The sequence below is a fragment of the Ptychodera flava genome, chromosome 13 (assembly GCF_041260155.1).
Source record: "Ptychodera flava strain L36383 chromosome 13, AS_Pfla_20210202, whole genome shotgun sequence".
Lineage (NCBI taxonomy): Eukaryota > Metazoa > Hemichordata > Enteropneusta > Ptychoderidae > Ptychodera > Ptychodera flava.
The window spans coordinates 18033414-18051820 of record NC_091940.1 but is presented as its reverse complement, the minus strand read 5'-3'; the positions used below and the strand labels follow the sequence as shown (position 1 = coordinate 18051820).

The window sequence follows — 18407 nt, the reverse complement described above, 5'->3', positions numbered from 1 at the left end:
AAATACATTTTGTAGAAAAACAATTCTTAGTTCGCCATAGATCGTTGAAGACCAAAGAATATGCAGGAATGGAAAATCTGTGACCTTCTTGTGTCATTTCTCCCAGCTGCTAGCTTCCAATGAAAAGCCTGAAGCAAATTAAAATATTTTTCTGTAATAATAAAGCATGAATAAATTCACAACAATACAGTTGTGTCCTAGATCCTGCGAAAAATTGAGAAACTGATGTGTGCAATGATGTAATCTGGTGCAATCTTGGAGGTATTTTTAATCTGCTTTTTTTTTTTTTTTACAAGTGAAACTGTTAGAACACCCCAAGGGGAGAGCACGAGTGGGAGTGTCGCCTCTCGCATATTTTCATCGAAAATTTTGAAAAATTGATGTGTGCAACGGTGCAATTTAAGATGTTTCAATTTATTTTGCACCAGACTTTAAGTAACCCCCTTCTTCCTCTCAACATTTTGAACAACCCCACCTCTTGAAGTTTTCAATTTTTTGAGAGACCCGCCCCTCATATTCCTCAGACCCCAAGGTCGTTAATAATGACGGCTCCCTTATTTGGCCTACACTAGGCCTATCGCTTTTTTCGTGCATACGCACTGAGGATCACAGGCGCTCTTGCATAGACAGTAGAGGGGGAAAATGGTGCTGGGTAATCTGCTTGACAGTTCGATCGTCTGCTCGCGATCATACTTTCGATCGATCAAGCAGACTACCCAGCCCTCGAGGACCTGTGCTTCGGCTACTTCGTGTACCTTTTCACTACCCAAATGCGTGTGTGTGCACGACGAGGTACAAATGATGTTCATTAGAGCATAAATACGTAGGCCCAAGGTGATGCTCGAAGAAAGATTGCGAATTATAAAAATAAAAAACGGAAACTGATCTACCTTGCATGGTATCTTCTTAGGCTGCATTATATGGATATGTATTGTTTGGCGAGCCTATCTACTCATAGGGGATTCAATCTTTGATGATGACGATGATGATGATTAAATATTTAAAAATGAAGATAAATAAACATATATTTTGGACTCAGTAAATTTGTTGTTATTGTTGTTTGTTATTGTTGTTGTCGTTGTTGATACTATTTGCAGAAAAGAACAAAGTATGCGCTGCAAATTTCAACACAGCCTAACTATACATGTGCGTCGCAAAATTCAATACAGCCTAACTATACATGTGCGTTGCAAATTCAATACAGCCTAACTATACATGTGCGTTGCTGCCTAACTATACATTGCGTTGCAAATTCAATACAGCCTAACTATACATGTGCGTTGCTGCCTAACTATACATGTGCGTTGCAAATTCAATACAGCCTAGTATTGAATTTGCAACGCACATGTATAGTTAGGCAGCAACGCACATGTATAGTTAGGCTGTATTGAATTTGCAACGCACATGTATAGTTAGGCTGTATTGAATTTGCGACGCACATGTATAGTTAGGCTGTGTTGAAATTTGCAGCGCATACTTTGTTCTTTTCTGCAAATAGTATCAACAACGACAACAACAATAACAACAACAAATTTACTGAGTCCAAATATATTTTATTTATCTTCATTTTTAAATATTTAATCATCATCATCGTCATCATCGGAGATTGAATACCCTATGATCTACTTAGCAACTGCTAGTTATGTTTGTCAAATATAGTTTCTCGTTCCATTCAACAAACACTCCAGTTGAAATACAGTATTCAACTTGACAACAAAGCTTGTAGGTGTGTAATAACCAATTGACGGCTGATTAATTTTAAACAATAAAAGGTGAATATTGTGGGTAGTCTATGGTGTGATGGGTCGTTTGTCTAGGCTGGCACTAACAGCCATCACTTTGTATTCCAAATATTTTTTGGTGAGTAAACAGGCAAAATATATATATACATTTCCAAGAGAAAATGAAAAATGTTAAAAAACATTACAGCTATATTATGTCTTTTTTCAAATGGAAAGTTTAGGACCTACTGCAATCACATGTACATATAGCCATACGATAAACAATTAATACTATAAGTTAGGCTAAACCAGCCAAGTGCACGTACATATATAGCAATATTTGAAAACTCGTCGATAAGAAATTGAAAGGGTTTTCTCTTCCCAGCCCCAGTGCGTATCCATTTAGAATTGGCAGCAACTTAAAAAAATACCGCAATTATACGGTGTCGCTCACATTTTATCAGAATTGGTACATATTACCAGTATGGGTACCAAAGATCAACCAGAAAAAACAAGAATGACAAAAGCAAGTAAGGTCTGCAACTTAGGTACTGGAGGTCATCTTTAGGAACATGCATATCAACTTCTATAGCAATGGGACAAGCAGATCCTACATACATAAGCAAATGTCAACAAAAAATTAGCCAGAGAAGCTTGACAAAAAGAAAAGGTGGGAGAGTGGGGAAAAAAGAGTACATGTAGGAAAAAATATAAAAGGGATCTTTTAAAAAGGAATGCTACCTCATCAATCTTCTATCCCCTACCCCCTCCTGAATATCAAATGTTCCACCCCTTGATCATGTTTACATAAGACCAGCTGGCAGTATATTTACAACTTTGGGATGTTTTAATTAATACTATGAGTGCTATCATTCAAATGTAAACAGCACTTAAATCAGTTACAGATAGTGAAATTCCTTCCACTGTGGGGGAATTATGACATCTGGAATTATCCTGGATCCAAATTTCTCATCAGTTCTTGTGTGTCTTACATGCGAAAGTTGCAAAAATTGATTCGCAATGAAAAAATTTACCTCAGTTCTGTTTTCAGGATCAATTTTACTACAAATTGATATTAAACAAGACAAAATTATGTTCACAGCCTTCGAAACTATCTCACAACAAATCCTTGGTTGGTGTAGGTCATTTAAGGTCACAAAAGAAAATTACCTAAACTATAAATATTTGGGGGTTTCGCAACACTTTGAGCAGAAAATTTATCTAATAACATCCCTCGGGACTTTTGTACCAAATTACAAAGCTATCAGACAAGTAATTTTGAGAACAAGTTTTCTTGACCATATGACAAAATTGTCTTAAAAATACAAATTTGTATATTTCACGACAATTTCCACATATCTAACTATTGTCATCCCTGGACATCTGTGCACCAGATGTAAAAGCCGTCTGTCCAGGGCTCTAAAATGAAAATATTTTTTTACGATTTTTGACCAAAAATAACAAAATTGCCCTAAAACAGTTATATTTCCAATTTTGTCGTAATTTCAACAATTAGAAGGGTAACACCCTTGCAAACATCCAATCCAAATTTGAGAGCAATTGGGCTAGCGGTTTCAGAGAAGAAGAAATTTTACTTAAAATGAGAAAAATAACCAAAAAATTCAGCAAAAATATAAAATTCAAGATATCTTCACGATATTCATCAAACTGATTTGGATCAACCTTAGTAACCTGTATACCAAATATCAAAGCTATCAGATTTGTTATTCTTGAATAAAAAAAATTTTGACAAAAATTCGGAAAATTGCCCCAAAATTACAAATATAAAAATTTCAATTCAATTTGTATACACTTGACTGATGTCATCCTGAGGAACATGTATACCAATTTTCAGAGCAATCAGATGAATGGTTTCAGAGTTAAACACTTATTTTACTAAAAACTGAAAAAATTATACCAGAAAAATAGGAACATGCAATTTCATCCTAAATTTTACACACCTGCTTAAGAATACCTAAAGGAACCTGCACATTAAGTGTCAACCCTATCTGACCAACGGTTACAGAGTTTTAGCAATTGCAGGGTTTTTCCTTTTTTCCCCTCATTTGCATATTTTTGAAACTGACAAGTTCATTTGAACAAATTCACATCTCCACCCCTAGGTGCACCTGTACACCAAATACTAAGACAGTAGGTTCTGCTGTTTAGCTGTTTTTGATGTGGACGGACATACATACATATATACGTACATACATGCATACATACAGACATGCAAATAGGATGCAAATGAACTGATTCAGCTTATACGATTACCTCACATTGGTATACCAAATGTGAGCTAAAAATGAATGAACAAAATATCACTTCTCTACGTTCGCTGCGGTCAAAAATTCCGGTGTCTGCAGAATCAATTGTACTCACAGTATTGAACAACGAACTTACCAGTCTCACCTTACTGTGCACGTGCGTCAGAATCGCTGCTGCGCTCAAACATCCCCTTTCTACTGTTTTCGTATCAATCATAGGGTCTTTTTTCAGGACGAAACAAGCAAACAGAATACAAAACAGAAAAACAAACACGTCGCCACATCATTTTTGAATGTGAAAACATTATGACTTGCCGGGCTTTAGGCCTTAGCGCTGTGTATATAAGTTCAGTGAACGGAATACGATTTTCGATCCAGGCAAAGGGCCATAAGGCGCTATCAGTCATACCAAGAGTGTAAAAAATAATAAATTTATGATATGAATATATGAATATTTTTGACATAAATTAAATACTTCTGTCATTATTATACACTTACAAAAGAACCCTACTGCACTCGAATCTCGAATGATGGTCACTTTGCATGCAAAATTCTCGTAGTTGTAGTACAGACCTTGTTATTAATAAATTTATGATTACTAAAATATTCTTGATACAAAATCAATATTTTTATTAATATCATAAACTTACAAAAGTACACTACAGCACTCGAATCCTGAATGCGTTCGTTTTCCGGTATAATAGTCTATATGTTGACAAGAATGTTGTCATATAATATCGATGATGAGATTCCAAACATGACCAGAGTCAGACTGAGTGTTGGCAAATAATTGCACCACAAGTTTGCGTCCGTTTTCTCGAATGGTAGTACTCATACTAGCTGCAATAATTGTAGCCCACGGGGCGTGCGCATGTTTTCTGACGTGTTGGCTACGCCGGCCCGTAGCAGCTACATAGCCAACAAGTCAGAACCAAATATGATCTGAAAATGCTCACGTGTTTTATTATATATTGCAGTTATGTGTAAATTTGAGCCTGTGCCACATGTTTGCAACTTCATTGAAAGTGTTATGATCAACATGATGAACAATATTCACCAAAGATTAATTCTAAAGGTCATTAAGTATTCAAATATATAATTAGCTGAAATAAAAATAGTTAATTTCTTTGACTGCTGTCATTTTATCACCACTTTATATAGCAAGTGTAATTGCCTTTGGTCAAGTCCTTCAAGCTATATATGCCAAACTGTGAAAGCTCATTAGATATGCAAATTATAAATTAGCTGACATGAAAATGCGAAATGACTTTCAATATTGTTATAACCTGGTATAATCATCAATGTACATAGCATGCTTTGCCAACTTTGATCAAATAAATCCAAGTATATATCCCCAATTAGGAAAGTTCATTAAATATGCAAATTAGTAATTGACTGAAATGTTCTCATTAAATATGCAAATTGGGAATGGGCTGAAGTAAACGTGTTTAATGACTTTAATAATGTCGTATCATAGTATCTTTACTGTACAAAGCAAGTTTCATCAACTTTGGTCTAGTCAATACAGATAAATATCCCTATTTAGGAAAATTCATTAAATATGCAAATTAGGAATTGGCTGAAGTAAAAAAGTTTAATGACTTTCAATAATGTTGTTTTATAGTATCTTCAATATATGTAGCAAGATTCATCAACTTTGGTCAAGTCAATTCAGATATATATCCCTAATTAGGAAAGTTCCGCTGAAGAAAAAAAATGCTTAATGACCTTCAACAATGTTATGTCATATTATCTTGCATGATGTATATAGAAAGTTTCATCACATATGCACGCCTCAAAGACATGTTGAAGATTTAGAAATGGCTCCCTCATAAATATAGAAATAGGAATGTGAAACGAAAGTTTACATAGATGCTATCGCCGACTGCTCCCCATTGTGCATGATGTAACACTATTGCGGGACAACAATTATATGACTTTCTTCAGTTTTATGGCTGTGTTCATGTTTTATTCATAATTAGCATAGCATACTATGGTTGCTAGACAGAGAACAGTTATGTTGGCCCCTGATTGGGATGGCTTTCATTCAAATAGGTCTGAGAAGCACACAAACTTTGTTTACTTCATTGAAACACAGTATTTTCGAAACATTGCAATTGGCCTGGAAAGCAGGGCCACAAAGTTTTCAAATAAAATTTGCAGTTACAATGTAAGGAGTTTAATGAATGTTTTCTAGGAATCTGCCATTCAACAAACTAAAAGTTACATCTCTATTCTCATTACTTCCCAACTATTCTCTATTGAGACCTGGCTAGAACCGACGTGCTATATATACTGTCAAATAGAATGCTTCAAAAATCGGCTGGATGAAAGAGCACATCTATTGTTTATTCATGTATGTAGGCGGAGCGTCTAAAAATGGCTTTTGAACTTGATTGGAAAAATGATTGTGTCATTCATCCAGAAATGTTTCATTGGAAGTAAACTGCCTTACGTTGACCTAAGACAGTAGTACGACTTCATGAAATCACGGTTACTCTATCCCCAGTAACCATGATGAAAAAATTTGCAAAATGCTCTATGCGGCATGCCGTTGAAGAAAGTGGTGATGGAGAGTCTGAAACCAAAGGAGGAGGTATCCATAACAGATTGTCTGGAAGGAGACGACGTTTCCATTAATTTGCCGACAGAATATGGCCAATCTCTCATTTTAAGATTGCTCCGGTGTTGCTTCAATGCATGCGAAGGTTGATCGTCGACATCCTCTATGGAGTTTGCTTTATCATTTTGCTCTGTTCAAACAAAGCTCAGACTTTGAGTCCAATTCGACTGCCGCTCATCGGCATGCCGATGAGCTGGTGCCTCACAAATAAATTCTTGCCATAGATTTTAACTGGAGTTTTTTCGGCGTAGATATGTGAAACATGGTGGACAAATACAGTGAGAATGCGTTATGGCCGTCTGTACGTGGTTGTCCAAAGTTACACTTATTAGCATAGGAAAGACAGTCCACTTTTGATGTCATCACATTCCTGAGGAGTTGGTTCTTGCCAGACAGACCTCGTAACCTGTGGTTACTCGCAGCTTCGCACCGTATGCAGGTTCGAGGTCTGGCGTGCAAGACTAGGGACTACTAACTACTGAGACTACGTGAAAACGGATTGATGTGGAATGTGACACCTTGGGGAGTGTCACTGTGTGACTGAGTGCCAAGCATGAAAATTAGGAGGGTCACTTTTTTCTTGCAAACACTTTTTGAAAGGTCACTATTTTATGTGCGGCATCATTATGCAAAACACCAGCCTCCCCTCCCTGTAATTTCTATCCATTCCCTTTCTGTAACAACCTAAACCCTACATATAGAATTCATAAAAACACATATCGCAGGTCACCACTTCATGCATATAGAATGCCCCGTTGAAGCCCTAATTGTGATTTATAATTGAAGATGAATCAATAAAAGTACACTGGAGTAAGATGCATGTGTTTCTAACTTAAACTGCAGAACGTGAATAGTGAAATTTGGCACGTGGGGCTTCAAGTGAAGTAAGCTTACCCGTTAAGGTGCCCTATATTCATGATGTTGTTCAATAATATTGAAGTTCTACTAATATTGTAAGTGACAACATTGGTTATTGGAGATCGTATCACGCATATTTTAATTTCTCTATTTCTTCATTTCGCTATTTCGCCGTTTCGCCATTTTGTAGAGTATAATAGACAATTGACAGTAGTTTGAAATGCTCAATGGCCACCTCATGGATGCAACGAACAACGGTAACAAGAACTGATTTTTCATGAATAACAAACTTGAAATAGCAATTCAAATAAGACGGCGTTTCGGCAATAAGGCTATGGCAAAACTATTCATAAAAGAAAATATGTTGGTACAGACGTTCATTTATCTGGACGTAAAAAATAAATGTCAGGTTTCAGGAGCAGTTAGGGACTGGTCGGTTGTTTAAGCCTGGGGTGGATTCAAGGGATTCACCCTGTATTTGACTTTTGGTAATGGGGGGGGGGGGGGGGGTTGGTTCCATCATGTTTTTGAAATGCTCAATGGGGGGGGGGGGGGAGGGTCAGTGTGTTTTTTAGTTAACACTTAAAGTTCCATAAGCTGTAACTTTTGACATTTTTTTTCCTATTTTTGTTTTCAATGATGACTTACTTATGTTGATTGTCCTACCAAATAACGCAGAGTCACACATTAGTTGGGATCACAACGCATACTATAGGCCAACAACGAGCGATTTTATGTCGCCAATTTCCATTCTTGTCCGGACTGGAATACAACACTGTTGACACACGAAATGCTACGTAATTCTTCATGTGCGCATGCGCATACCGTTCTACTCACATTCAACATGGCGTCGCTCGACGAAGCAGAAAAGCGAAAGCCCCGGGCGAAAGCGTCCAGCGGGCCGCCGAATACCTAGTGATTCTGCTAAGAAACGGGCTAAAACTCGACAGAATGCTGGTAAAATAAATATCTGGGAAGAGATAGATCGCTGGAAGACAGTTAAAGAAGACAACAGTTTGCAGTCAAATGCCGAAGTTGCACGATTTCTGATCGACCAGTAAGTACCCCCACCGTCCAAAGCGATGATGGTCGCTTTGTTTGGTGGCATGATGTTTGATGCGTTCTTTTTCTGCAAGTCGATGCTCGGACAGTATTGAGAAATTGTGATTAAATATACGAAAATGCCCTCGATTTTATGACTGCCTTTGTCTTGATTCCGTTGTTATGAATTGACGTGCGATGTGGTGTAGTATATACCGCGTTCATTGTAACTTGCGTTGAAACACAGTCCCTCTGTGGGTCATGGATAGAGGGACTGTGGTTGAAACTTGAATCGTGACCGTCAACCCACGAAATTTATACAAATAATTAGAACGCCACTCGGTACAGATTCTTTTTGGACAGTGATAAAAATCATTGTAGTTGTAACTTGTCCTGTAAACGCACATGCGTGTGATGGGTAAGTCTCCAAATTGTGTTTGCATTTTTTCAGATATAAATTGTCCATTTCTGCCTGCCTGTGCCTGTGATTGTGAATGCATCGTGAACAGATCACATCTTGTTAGTGCCAAGTTTAATTTTTTAACCCTGTTCATCGAGCCGTTACCCCAGCCATGGAGCTGGGCTCCATGCAGTTTTGCAAGCATTTTCATTCAATCAGTGCTTCCCTGTTTCTGAGTGTTTTATAAGTGGGGGACTGGTGATGTACATCTTGTGACAATGTGCAAACGTGTGTGCTGGGGAAGGGGCAGGTACATTCAGATGTAAATGTTATATTTGCGTATAAATGTGAAGTTTCGTGTATTTCTCTTTTCATTGCACTGAAATGAGTCACAAAGTACTGCCATAGTTATTAGTATTTTAAACTTATGCATCGACTGCTGTGAAAAATAGGACATGACAAGGAGGTAGGAAGAGATAGGGTAACAGAGCATTATTGAGACTTATCCTTTACATTTTTTTCACACAAGGTACTATGCAGTTCAACCTGTCAGCGTTTCCCCCTCCACTGTTAATGCTGTAAGTGCACCTATGATGTCAACCCCAGGTCCAAACAAAGAAACTCTACAGAAAATATCAGCCCCTGAAGTGTCTGAAATATCAATGGATTCGGATTGCAGGTAAATTTTTAAAAAGTTGCACTTTCTATCAGTAGTAGGTCTATGCAAAATATTATAATGAGTGCAGCTGCTGTAGTGGAAGACATACCAGCTAGTAATTCTTATAGTTGCAGTCAGCATTGCATTTGACTCAATTATGTTTTCTTTCAGTATTAAGGTTGGCAGCACGACACTGACAGGCATGTCTGCGATTGAAGACAGTGGCAGTGATTCAACAGATGGATATAGTGGTGTACCCAAAATGTATGCAACATTATTTATAATTTCTTATAACTGTTGAGAACATAACCAGTGAGCCATTTAAAGTGATACATCCAGTGTGTGCAAACTCAGTATTCATGATATTCTGTCTTAGCTTAGGCATTAAGATCAAATCAGATCTGTAAGTTTTAATGTTTAATAATGTTCAATGTTGTTTTTCATGGAGGTATAAACTGACTGTGTTAATGTTGCACGGTCGTGAGCAATGGGTGTATATCAGACAAATATTCACAATGTGTGACTGTTGTGTAACTGTCCACTGGTATATGAAATTACAATTTACATGAGAACCTCTGAGCCCTCTCAAATAGTAAACTCTATCAAAATGCTCTTTTATGTTTGTTATCATATATGAAGCTCTAATTTTCCACTTACACAGGAAAGAAGAAAAGAGAAAGAGTGTGAAGAAGATGTCAGAGTCATTCATTTACCCATTTGAGTAAGTTTATATTCTTATCTTGAAAATACATGTACTCTGCTGTATTGCGTAAAAGTGGAAGTTGTACTCAGGCAATGTTTGCAGTCATACAGCAGCATATGAATTTGAGAGTTGACAAAGTTACACTTGTACCACTGAATTATAACACTATTGGTGATCTAACATGGTTTATCACGTGTGACCATAGCATTCAACAGTAGAAATGTATTTACTTTGTTCAGATAACTGTTACTTCTTAGATGTGACTCAAGAATGTGATACTGAAGATGATGGTGGAGTTGATGCTGAGGATGATGTTTATTTTGTAGATTCTTTCAATTTATTTACTAAGGTGAAGTGACAAATTTGCATAGACAAGTGTTGTTAATCATTGTTACATGAACAACTAAGTTTTGAAAAATATTAAAATGATAAACATTCATTTTCCCATGCAGAGAGAACAAACTCAGATCTGAAACACTCACATGATATTTGGCACACAGCAAAGAACCTTGGAAAAAAAATAGTAAAGGTAAAGTGAAGCCTTTGTTCCCATTTGCTGTATGTGTACATGGCACATGGAGCAATAGTTTGATATGTAGCCCTTTATGTTTTTTGTATGCTATGACAATCAATTCTAATGCTAACTTTTATGGGATCAGTCAGCATCCATTGCATGCATGTACTCTGACTGACTTGGATATAATCATAAATTGGAGGTACGATTTCATGCTAATTGATGTGCCAGCTCCAAAAACATAGAAAAGAGCTAAAACAATGGGAAAGAGGTCAGAAATCAAACTTGCCAACTGTCTTGTTGTATGATGATTGGCTTGTAGGTACTTGAGTAAGATTTGTGGTTTTATGTGCAATTTTCTATTTTACTATTTTCTTAATGTGTGTGTTACTTTAAAGCTTTTGTTTGGTTACAGCAATACTGAGACCAAATAAACATGGTACAATATATTCCACAAATACATGTATTCTGTGCAAACTTGGAATGTAGTGCCATTGACACAAAAATTTTCCCAGTCCTAACTAGTATATCATGTTTATTTCTCATGGCATGGAAGGCAAGTTTGTAAGCAATTTGTCATGTGCAAAATGTCTGCTGACCTTTATTAGAAATTTGAAAGTATTTTCATGACTTGATTGCATTGTTGACAAAACTGAAAACTTTGTATTTCAGGCTGGTCAAGTCAAGGAGTGCAGATTACTCCTGAAGTGGAGCAAGGATATTGTAAACCATTTTTGGCACTGTTGTAAAAATTGCATCAAACTATGAAGAGTTTCTGGTAAGTATCTTATTTGTTTGTGTAAACATTATTAACGAGTAACACATGATTTGAAGGCAGATCATAAAGAGACAGTATTCAGAGAATGTAAGTAATGCAAACTTTGAATCTGTGCACTGACTGCAAGTATATGTATAGAAAACGTATTTGTGTCATTGAAATACTGATGGTGGACAGATGCTTAATTGTCACAACAGCTCCCAACAGCTCAACAGCTGGTGTTATATGTAGCTTCTACTACATATAACACCAGAAAAACTGGCTAAGTCAAGTAAACTTGAATATTCAGTAACATTTACAAAGTAATTCAACGCACCTAATGTAGCAGCATATTGTATCTCATTTTTTCAGGGACTATGGTGTGCAGTGTTGCACCATGTTTGTGGTGAACATTCATGGATACTTCCGTATTGTGAGGGTGTGAATCAGCGTAACCATGGTCCCCTTACAGATGATAAAGAGAGAGAGAGTGGTTGAAAAGCGATAGCCCAGCTTATGTTGCCCTGAGAAAAATTGTTCTGGAGAAAACCCTCCTGAAGAAGATTCCATACTATCTGAATTTCAGGTAATAATGTAAAACATGACATTGTAACGCCCCCACCCCACCCTACCTCAAATGTTTGAAATCACCCTAATTCAATGTTGGCATACCTAATGTATGTGTTAATCAGAATGCTGCACAATAGTGTGCATGTATATTTATGGTAATTTTGAAATAATGACAGATACTTTGACATCAGCAGTGTCATCTGAATATACTACATTTATGTACATTGCCAGATTTTGTTGCATGGCCTGTTTCATAACAAAAGGAGTGCTAGTATGTCAGTAAAATGCTATTCTAAAGGTAACTCTTTACCAATTTCTGTGATCAAAAATGTGACCAATTTTGAACTTCTTTAACTCATTTGCATATTTCTGAAATCATCAAGTTCATTTGAACAAGTTCACTTCAAACCATTGTTCATCTGCACATGTACACAAGATGGAAGGTGCTGTGGTTCTTAAGTTTTGTAATCGACCAACAGATATACAAGAACACATGTCCATCCATGAATACTAGTACATGTATACATACAATGATACATAGATTGGGTACAAACATACATATGACACTCATGTATTTCAGTCTAGTGAGCAAAAAAAATAAATTTCTTTCTGATCAGCACCTTCCAGAATTATGTACAATACATTAATGTGAACTATTGAATACATGTTTGGAAAGCCGACTGACTGACCTGAGCAAATACAAAATAAATGCACATCACCTCCCCAATTTTGGAAATAAGCCATGGCCAGAACCAATTCTTTTTTTCCGTGGCCTGACAGCTCCAATAAACCATTTTCGGAATCCCATGAGACCTTGCATGACTGTGCAGTTTCATGGACATGTTTACAGGACAAACAGCGCCTGGCCCATCGCACTAAATACAGCAGAAAAGCTACAATTTTTGTAACTCTGCACCCACTCCAATTTCAAAGACTTGTACTGCTTGGCTGGCAACCCATTGCTAGTGTAATTACAATGGATGTATGTCTTGCAAGATATCATAATTGAGTGGTAAATCATCTGTTACCATCTATAAAAATGGTGATGTGAGCTGAAATACAAATGCCACTACTAGGTCTTTATCTGAATATGTATGTCTTTGGAGGGGGTGACATGTCAAGTGTTATCGTTTACAAATTTTGTTTCACATTCTTCATTTTCCAGGCACACAGCTGAACGTGAGAATTTCAACAAAATGTTCTAATGTATGCTGCAAAGAGGTTTGCTTACAAACCACCAGTATATAGAGTTGGAAATAGGTTGGCTGCTCTTGACCACAATGTACACCACAACAGAGCAGTGAGAAAGACAAGAAATGGTGAAATGATGTGAGTTTTATTGTAAAATTAGACAGGAACATAGTCTTCCGTTGTTTGAACAATTCAGATACACCTTACAGCCTTTCTATCCTGACATCAAGTGCAAAACAACATGTATGTAAATGCAGCCAAGAGAGGGTCAATGAATCAACAGTACCTGTGCTAAAATTGTTTCTATCGAAAAGTGCCAGTAGTTCCACTTTTCGCAAAATAAACTACAGTATAAAATTAATGGGTTACAGATGTAAACTTGTTAAAATGAATTGGATTGCTCCAATAATGAGCAACTTTGTAAATGTTTCCACAAATGTGATTGTTTTCATGGGCAACCAAAATACCAGTCACATGTGAAATAGTCAGCCTTGCCAACACTACCCCGTTTATCAAGTAAACTCTTCACGGTGGAAAAATAATTTCCACACTGATATTATTTTAATAATACAAGAGATAAAGTTTTGCTGAACCTGTTTGATAGAGCCAAAATCATAAATATTCTTTATAGTTTCATCAATAAATTATTTAATCAATGTTTAAGGTATCACAGACACTTCAACAAGAAGAGTGGGAGATGGTCTGCAACACCAGTAAAGGTTGACAAACCATACTCTTACATCAGAGACGTAAAGACGATAATCCTGCAAGAGGCTGCAAGATCATCAAGGTATGCAAAGAAAGATAGAGCTACAGAATCCAAGGAGAATATCCTCACATCTGGCAGCAATACCACCACCACCTACTGCTTCCATAGTTCAGGAACAGAAATCAAAAGAACATAGAGGAACTATTGCCAAGTATAGTGTGTAGAACAAAAAATGTCAAAACTCCAAGTTAGATCAGAAATAAAGGGACTGAGAAAACTGGTTTGCCAGGGGTTATCTAAGTCTATGCAGATGAAGTGTTGGGGCAGGGGACACATATCTTCATCTGCCTTCATTTGTGTTCATCAACAGCCATTACTCACGTATGCTTAGACAGAGTTCTGTCCACAGTTGGGTCAAAGACAGTGAACTGTAACTTTTATGTACACATTCAGGTACCAGTACTCTCATTGTCATCACTAGGTCATTGGCAGTGTCTTGCTATTGTGTCAATCAACTACAGTTTCTTGTTCTACTTCTTCAAGCATGTTTAAATACTCAGTAGTCAGTGTGTCAACAATCTGTGTATATTATGTAGCAAGCAGTGTTCTTGTTGAATATTGAATTTCAATCTGGATGTCAGTCTTCAATAATGAGAATGTGTATTACAACATTACAACCATAACTGTATGCATTTCACTATGCATGAGGGAGTAGAACAAGAAATGTAGTTGACACACAGACAAAAGTAAAGGAAATACATGTATTATGAGAGTTACAGCTGTAGTGCTAATTTCAAAGATGGCAACTTTTCCCATGTATGTGACATACTCATGTGCAGTGAATTTCCACAATTTTTTGACATGGTATGAGGTAGCTTTATGAATGACAAATTTTCAACTTCTTGCATGAGCAGTACTAACGAGGCAAATATGTGCAACACTACCACATTGACATAATATGGATTCTACTAATCCAGTTTTCTTATGGCACAATCAGGGAACACTTAAGAATATTTACATTTCATGTTTTTTGGATAGAGAAGGACTTTCAGGCTTTCCTGAGGTTTTCCTGAAGTGTTAGCTTCCATACTAGCCACATGCAAGGAAGCTATTCTTATAGGCTGAAAAAATGTCCATCACTGTATGTATATATGTCCATCCATCTGTCCATATCAAATGAGGGAAAACAGGCAGAAGTGGTAAAAATCATGAACTTGGGAACTGTTGGCCAGATTGAGTTGATCTTTACTTTGTGGTTACTTTAGGTAGCCTCTATGTAAATTGGTCATTTTGTGCTGATATCTGCAATTGTCTATTTTCAGTGATTTTTCCATTATTTTTATGACCTTTGACCCACAGCCAGTACCTTAGTGCAGGCATGGAGCTCCTACTACCTCCATGGTGCAGGAGAGACACCATATTCTCATTTTGCATTTACCCCGCAGAGTAAGCAATCAACTTTCTTTTGGATATGGACCACTATGGGGCCAAAATTAATTTCCAAATTTTGGGGTGATCCCTTACCTATGCAGCTCATTGAAGCTGTAACTTGTGGTAAGTTTTCAGTATTCTGCTTCTGTATATCAACTTCTGTGTCTGACTGTAATCTGTCATGCTGAAATTTTGAGTATTCTTTTAGTCAGCACAGATTGTATGTGTGTAGTAATCATTGTTTATTGTTTACAAATGAATTATAGTCCGGACTTGAGTACAATTTTGAACAATAACAATGTAGATTATACTTATATATAGGTTGTGTTGGTATGCTAAATATTTGGCATTAAATTGAAGTTTTTGAGATTCAATGCAGAAAAGTGTAAGGAAACCACAAAAAAAAAGTTCTAAGAAATAGCCAAAAGATAAAGCTTATTGAGCTTTAAAATATGCACATGCCTAATTCTAGGCAAATGTTTTCCCTTGGACATGGCGCAGTAAAGGACTAAAATTTATCCCGTAATTTCAGTATGACCCTTGACATTATTCACATCCAGGTACCTTATTTCAGGCTACATAATCGTGTCAGGGATCTGGTTTTATTTGACATGGAATAATATAGGACCAAAAGTTATTGCCGAAATTTTGGGTAACCCTTGACCTGTGCATCTCAGTAAATATGGGCATACCTAATTCCAAGCTACCCAATAGCACTATAGAGCTACTTTCTGTTTGAAAATAATGACCAGTATGAGACCAAAACTTTCAAACCAGATTTTGGGTAACCTTCATATGACCTTTCACGTCCTTCAATCAATGTCTGAACATTTACAATAGGTACACCCCGTACAGATGACTTGGTATTTATCTCACTTATTATGTGCATATCTAATTCTAGTTTAACCATTACAGCTGTAGGTCTGTTTTTTCTTGGACAGTCATCAGTCAAGTTTTTTCTCCAAATTTTCTGGTGTCCTTTAGTGATTTTTGACTTCATGTTTATCAACTTCAAGATATTTCAGCAGCTACAAGGGCCATTTTCGCATTTTTCAGCTTGCGTGTAAATATGTTGTCACTGTATGGAAGTGGACGGAGTCATTGACTATATTTTGAACTTACCTTGATATGTGATGTATGACAGAGGCGATATGCAAAAGGTATCCATCTGTCCAGTGTATATATGTGTTGATGCTTGAAAAATGCATGAGGTACCTATTACTGTGATATTTGGTGAAGACCGGTGGGGGGTACTTTGGATGAACACGTTTGTGTTTTGTGTTAGGTAGCTAATCACGGTGAGAGCACAGTGTCCTTGACATTCTTTTTAGGCCACTTACCTTCAGTGCCACCAAGGTAACATGTTCAACAAATGCTTTGTTTAGTCTTTAGTTGCACTGTAAGTATATTTGCCATTTTTCCAGTAAAATATGAAAATCACAGCCTGGAGTCTGTAGCATTCACGTTTTTCCACAAAGTCACACACTCTGATTTATATCAGTCAATTTTGCTTCATTTGGAATGCTAGGTGTGTTGCAAAACACATATTGACTGGCTTTTGGGTAACAGCAAAATTCTTTAACCCATCAGGACTCTGAGTCAACCCCCCCCCCCCCCCCCCAAAAAAAACCCAAAAAACAAAAACAAAATGTTTCCCTGGGCCTTTGGCCTCGGGAAACAGTCTGTTTTTGGGGGATAACTCACAGTCCCTCATGATACACACTATGCTGTTACCCTCATGGCCAGTCAACATGTGTACACTGTCATAACATCAATGTAAAAAAATCTAGCAAATTAACAGGATAAGGAGGAAAAATAGAATGTCTCTATATCTTTATTTACATTCATAAAAATACACTTTGTTCACATCATTTAGCTCTTTTGTAAATAAAGAAAAACATTATGTATAAAAATGATGAACAACAGCAGTGTCTTGCTTCCATGTAAGAAAAAAGTCTGTGGGCTCAAAATGCTTCCACCTGGAGAAAGCAACAGAACAATGGCATGAGGTAGAATTTTGGTCAATAAATAAACATAATCTATTAAAACTACAGAAACAGCTGTCTACTTGTTTGGTCCAAATGTTAGCTGACTCAAAAACACACCCGCTACCCCCCTCCCCCCGAAAAACATTACGGTTGTACTTTTGGCAAAAATATTTTTTTTTTAAATACAGAAACAGCATTTATTCAGTTTAACAGTCGCTGGTTTCAAAAATCCACCGTGCCAGAGAAAAAAATCTTCAACAAAACACTGAGTCGACTGCGGGATTGTGCATTTCCAGCCATTTTCTGCCCTTCAAATGTATTATTTGAACTTACTGTCCTAGCACAAAAGACAATAGATCACCATGTCACAACAAGGAAATCCAATATCAACATTGTTTTCCAACCACCATCTGGATTACAAGTCATGAACTGGGCATATTGTTCCATGTACAGTATTGAAAAAATATCTGAGACAAGTGAAATAACATGATAAAAGGTGACAGTTTTCGACAGTATTTTTCTCTCACAATGTAATGCAATCGAACTCTCCTTTTTATTTTTAAAGTGAACAATGCCAGTGCCTAAAAACAATACCAGTGATTTGATTCGCATGTTATACATCAGCGCTTATTCATTTTCGTTCTAACCCTTGCCATAGGCATCGACCTTGGCCCCCACCCTGCGTCAAAGACGAATCCATCTGAACGCGCGTTCGCGATCTCGATGTGTGTGCAGGTGTTCTCAGGCTGCTGTGCCGACATCACGGTCACTCTATGAACTTTCAACTGTCGTCGATCATCGAGAGCAGCAATTATGCGGATCAAAATGTGTATTTTATGAGATTAATAGTCTGGGCAAACACCATCGCTCGAAAGCTATCGAATAGCATGTGTTTTCCACATAGACTGCGCTCCCGGGTCCACGCATACAGTCTTACAGACGCTACAGTTAGTACAGTACCGTTACTCACCGGGTT

The 18407-nt window shown here is 37.1% G+C and overlaps 1 protein-coding gene across 2 annotated transcripts; it reads left to right on the top strand.

Moving 5' to 3' along the window:
* Positions 1-8112: 8112 nt before the first annotated feature.
* Positions 8113-14528, top strand: LOC139147656 (uncharacterized). 2 transcript variants are annotated; one of them, XM_070718806.1, is made up of 9 exons: positions 8113-8526; positions 9440-9589; positions 9740-9832; positions 10226-10289; positions 10724-10800; positions 11458-11563; positions 11915-12128; positions 13278-13441; positions 13968-14528. In XM_070718806.1, exons 1-4 carry the CDS (start codon positions 8285-8287, stop codon positions 10287-10289), a joined length of 549 nt encoding a protein of 182 aa, XP_070574907.1. In that variant the 5' UTR covers positions 8113-8284; the 3' UTR covers positions 10724-10800; positions 11458-11563; positions 11915-12128; positions 13278-13441; positions 13968-14528. The 2 variants fall into 2 exon arrangements, with proteins under 2 accessions (XP_070574907.1, XP_070574906.1); XM_070718805.1 differs by having other exon boundaries at positions 8270-8526; positions 10230-10289.
* Positions 14529-18407: the final 3879 nt, after the last annotated feature.

What these genes read in the sequence shown, in the direction of transcription:
- LOC139147656 (XM_070718805.1), top strand. Translation starts at nt 8,285, where the DNA reads ATGCGCATACCGTTCTACTCACATTCAACATGGCGTCGCTCGACGAAG. An exon ending in GCACGATTTCTGATCGACCA is followed by an intron (nt 8,527 to 9,439) that starts GTAAGTACCCCC and finishes TTTTCACACAAG; the next exon opens with GTACTATGCAGTTCAACCTG. An exon ending in TCAATGGATTCGGATTGCAG is followed by an intron (nt 9,590 to 9,739) that starts GTAAATTTTTAA and finishes GTTTTCTTTCAG; the next exon opens with TATTAAGGTTGGCAGCACGA.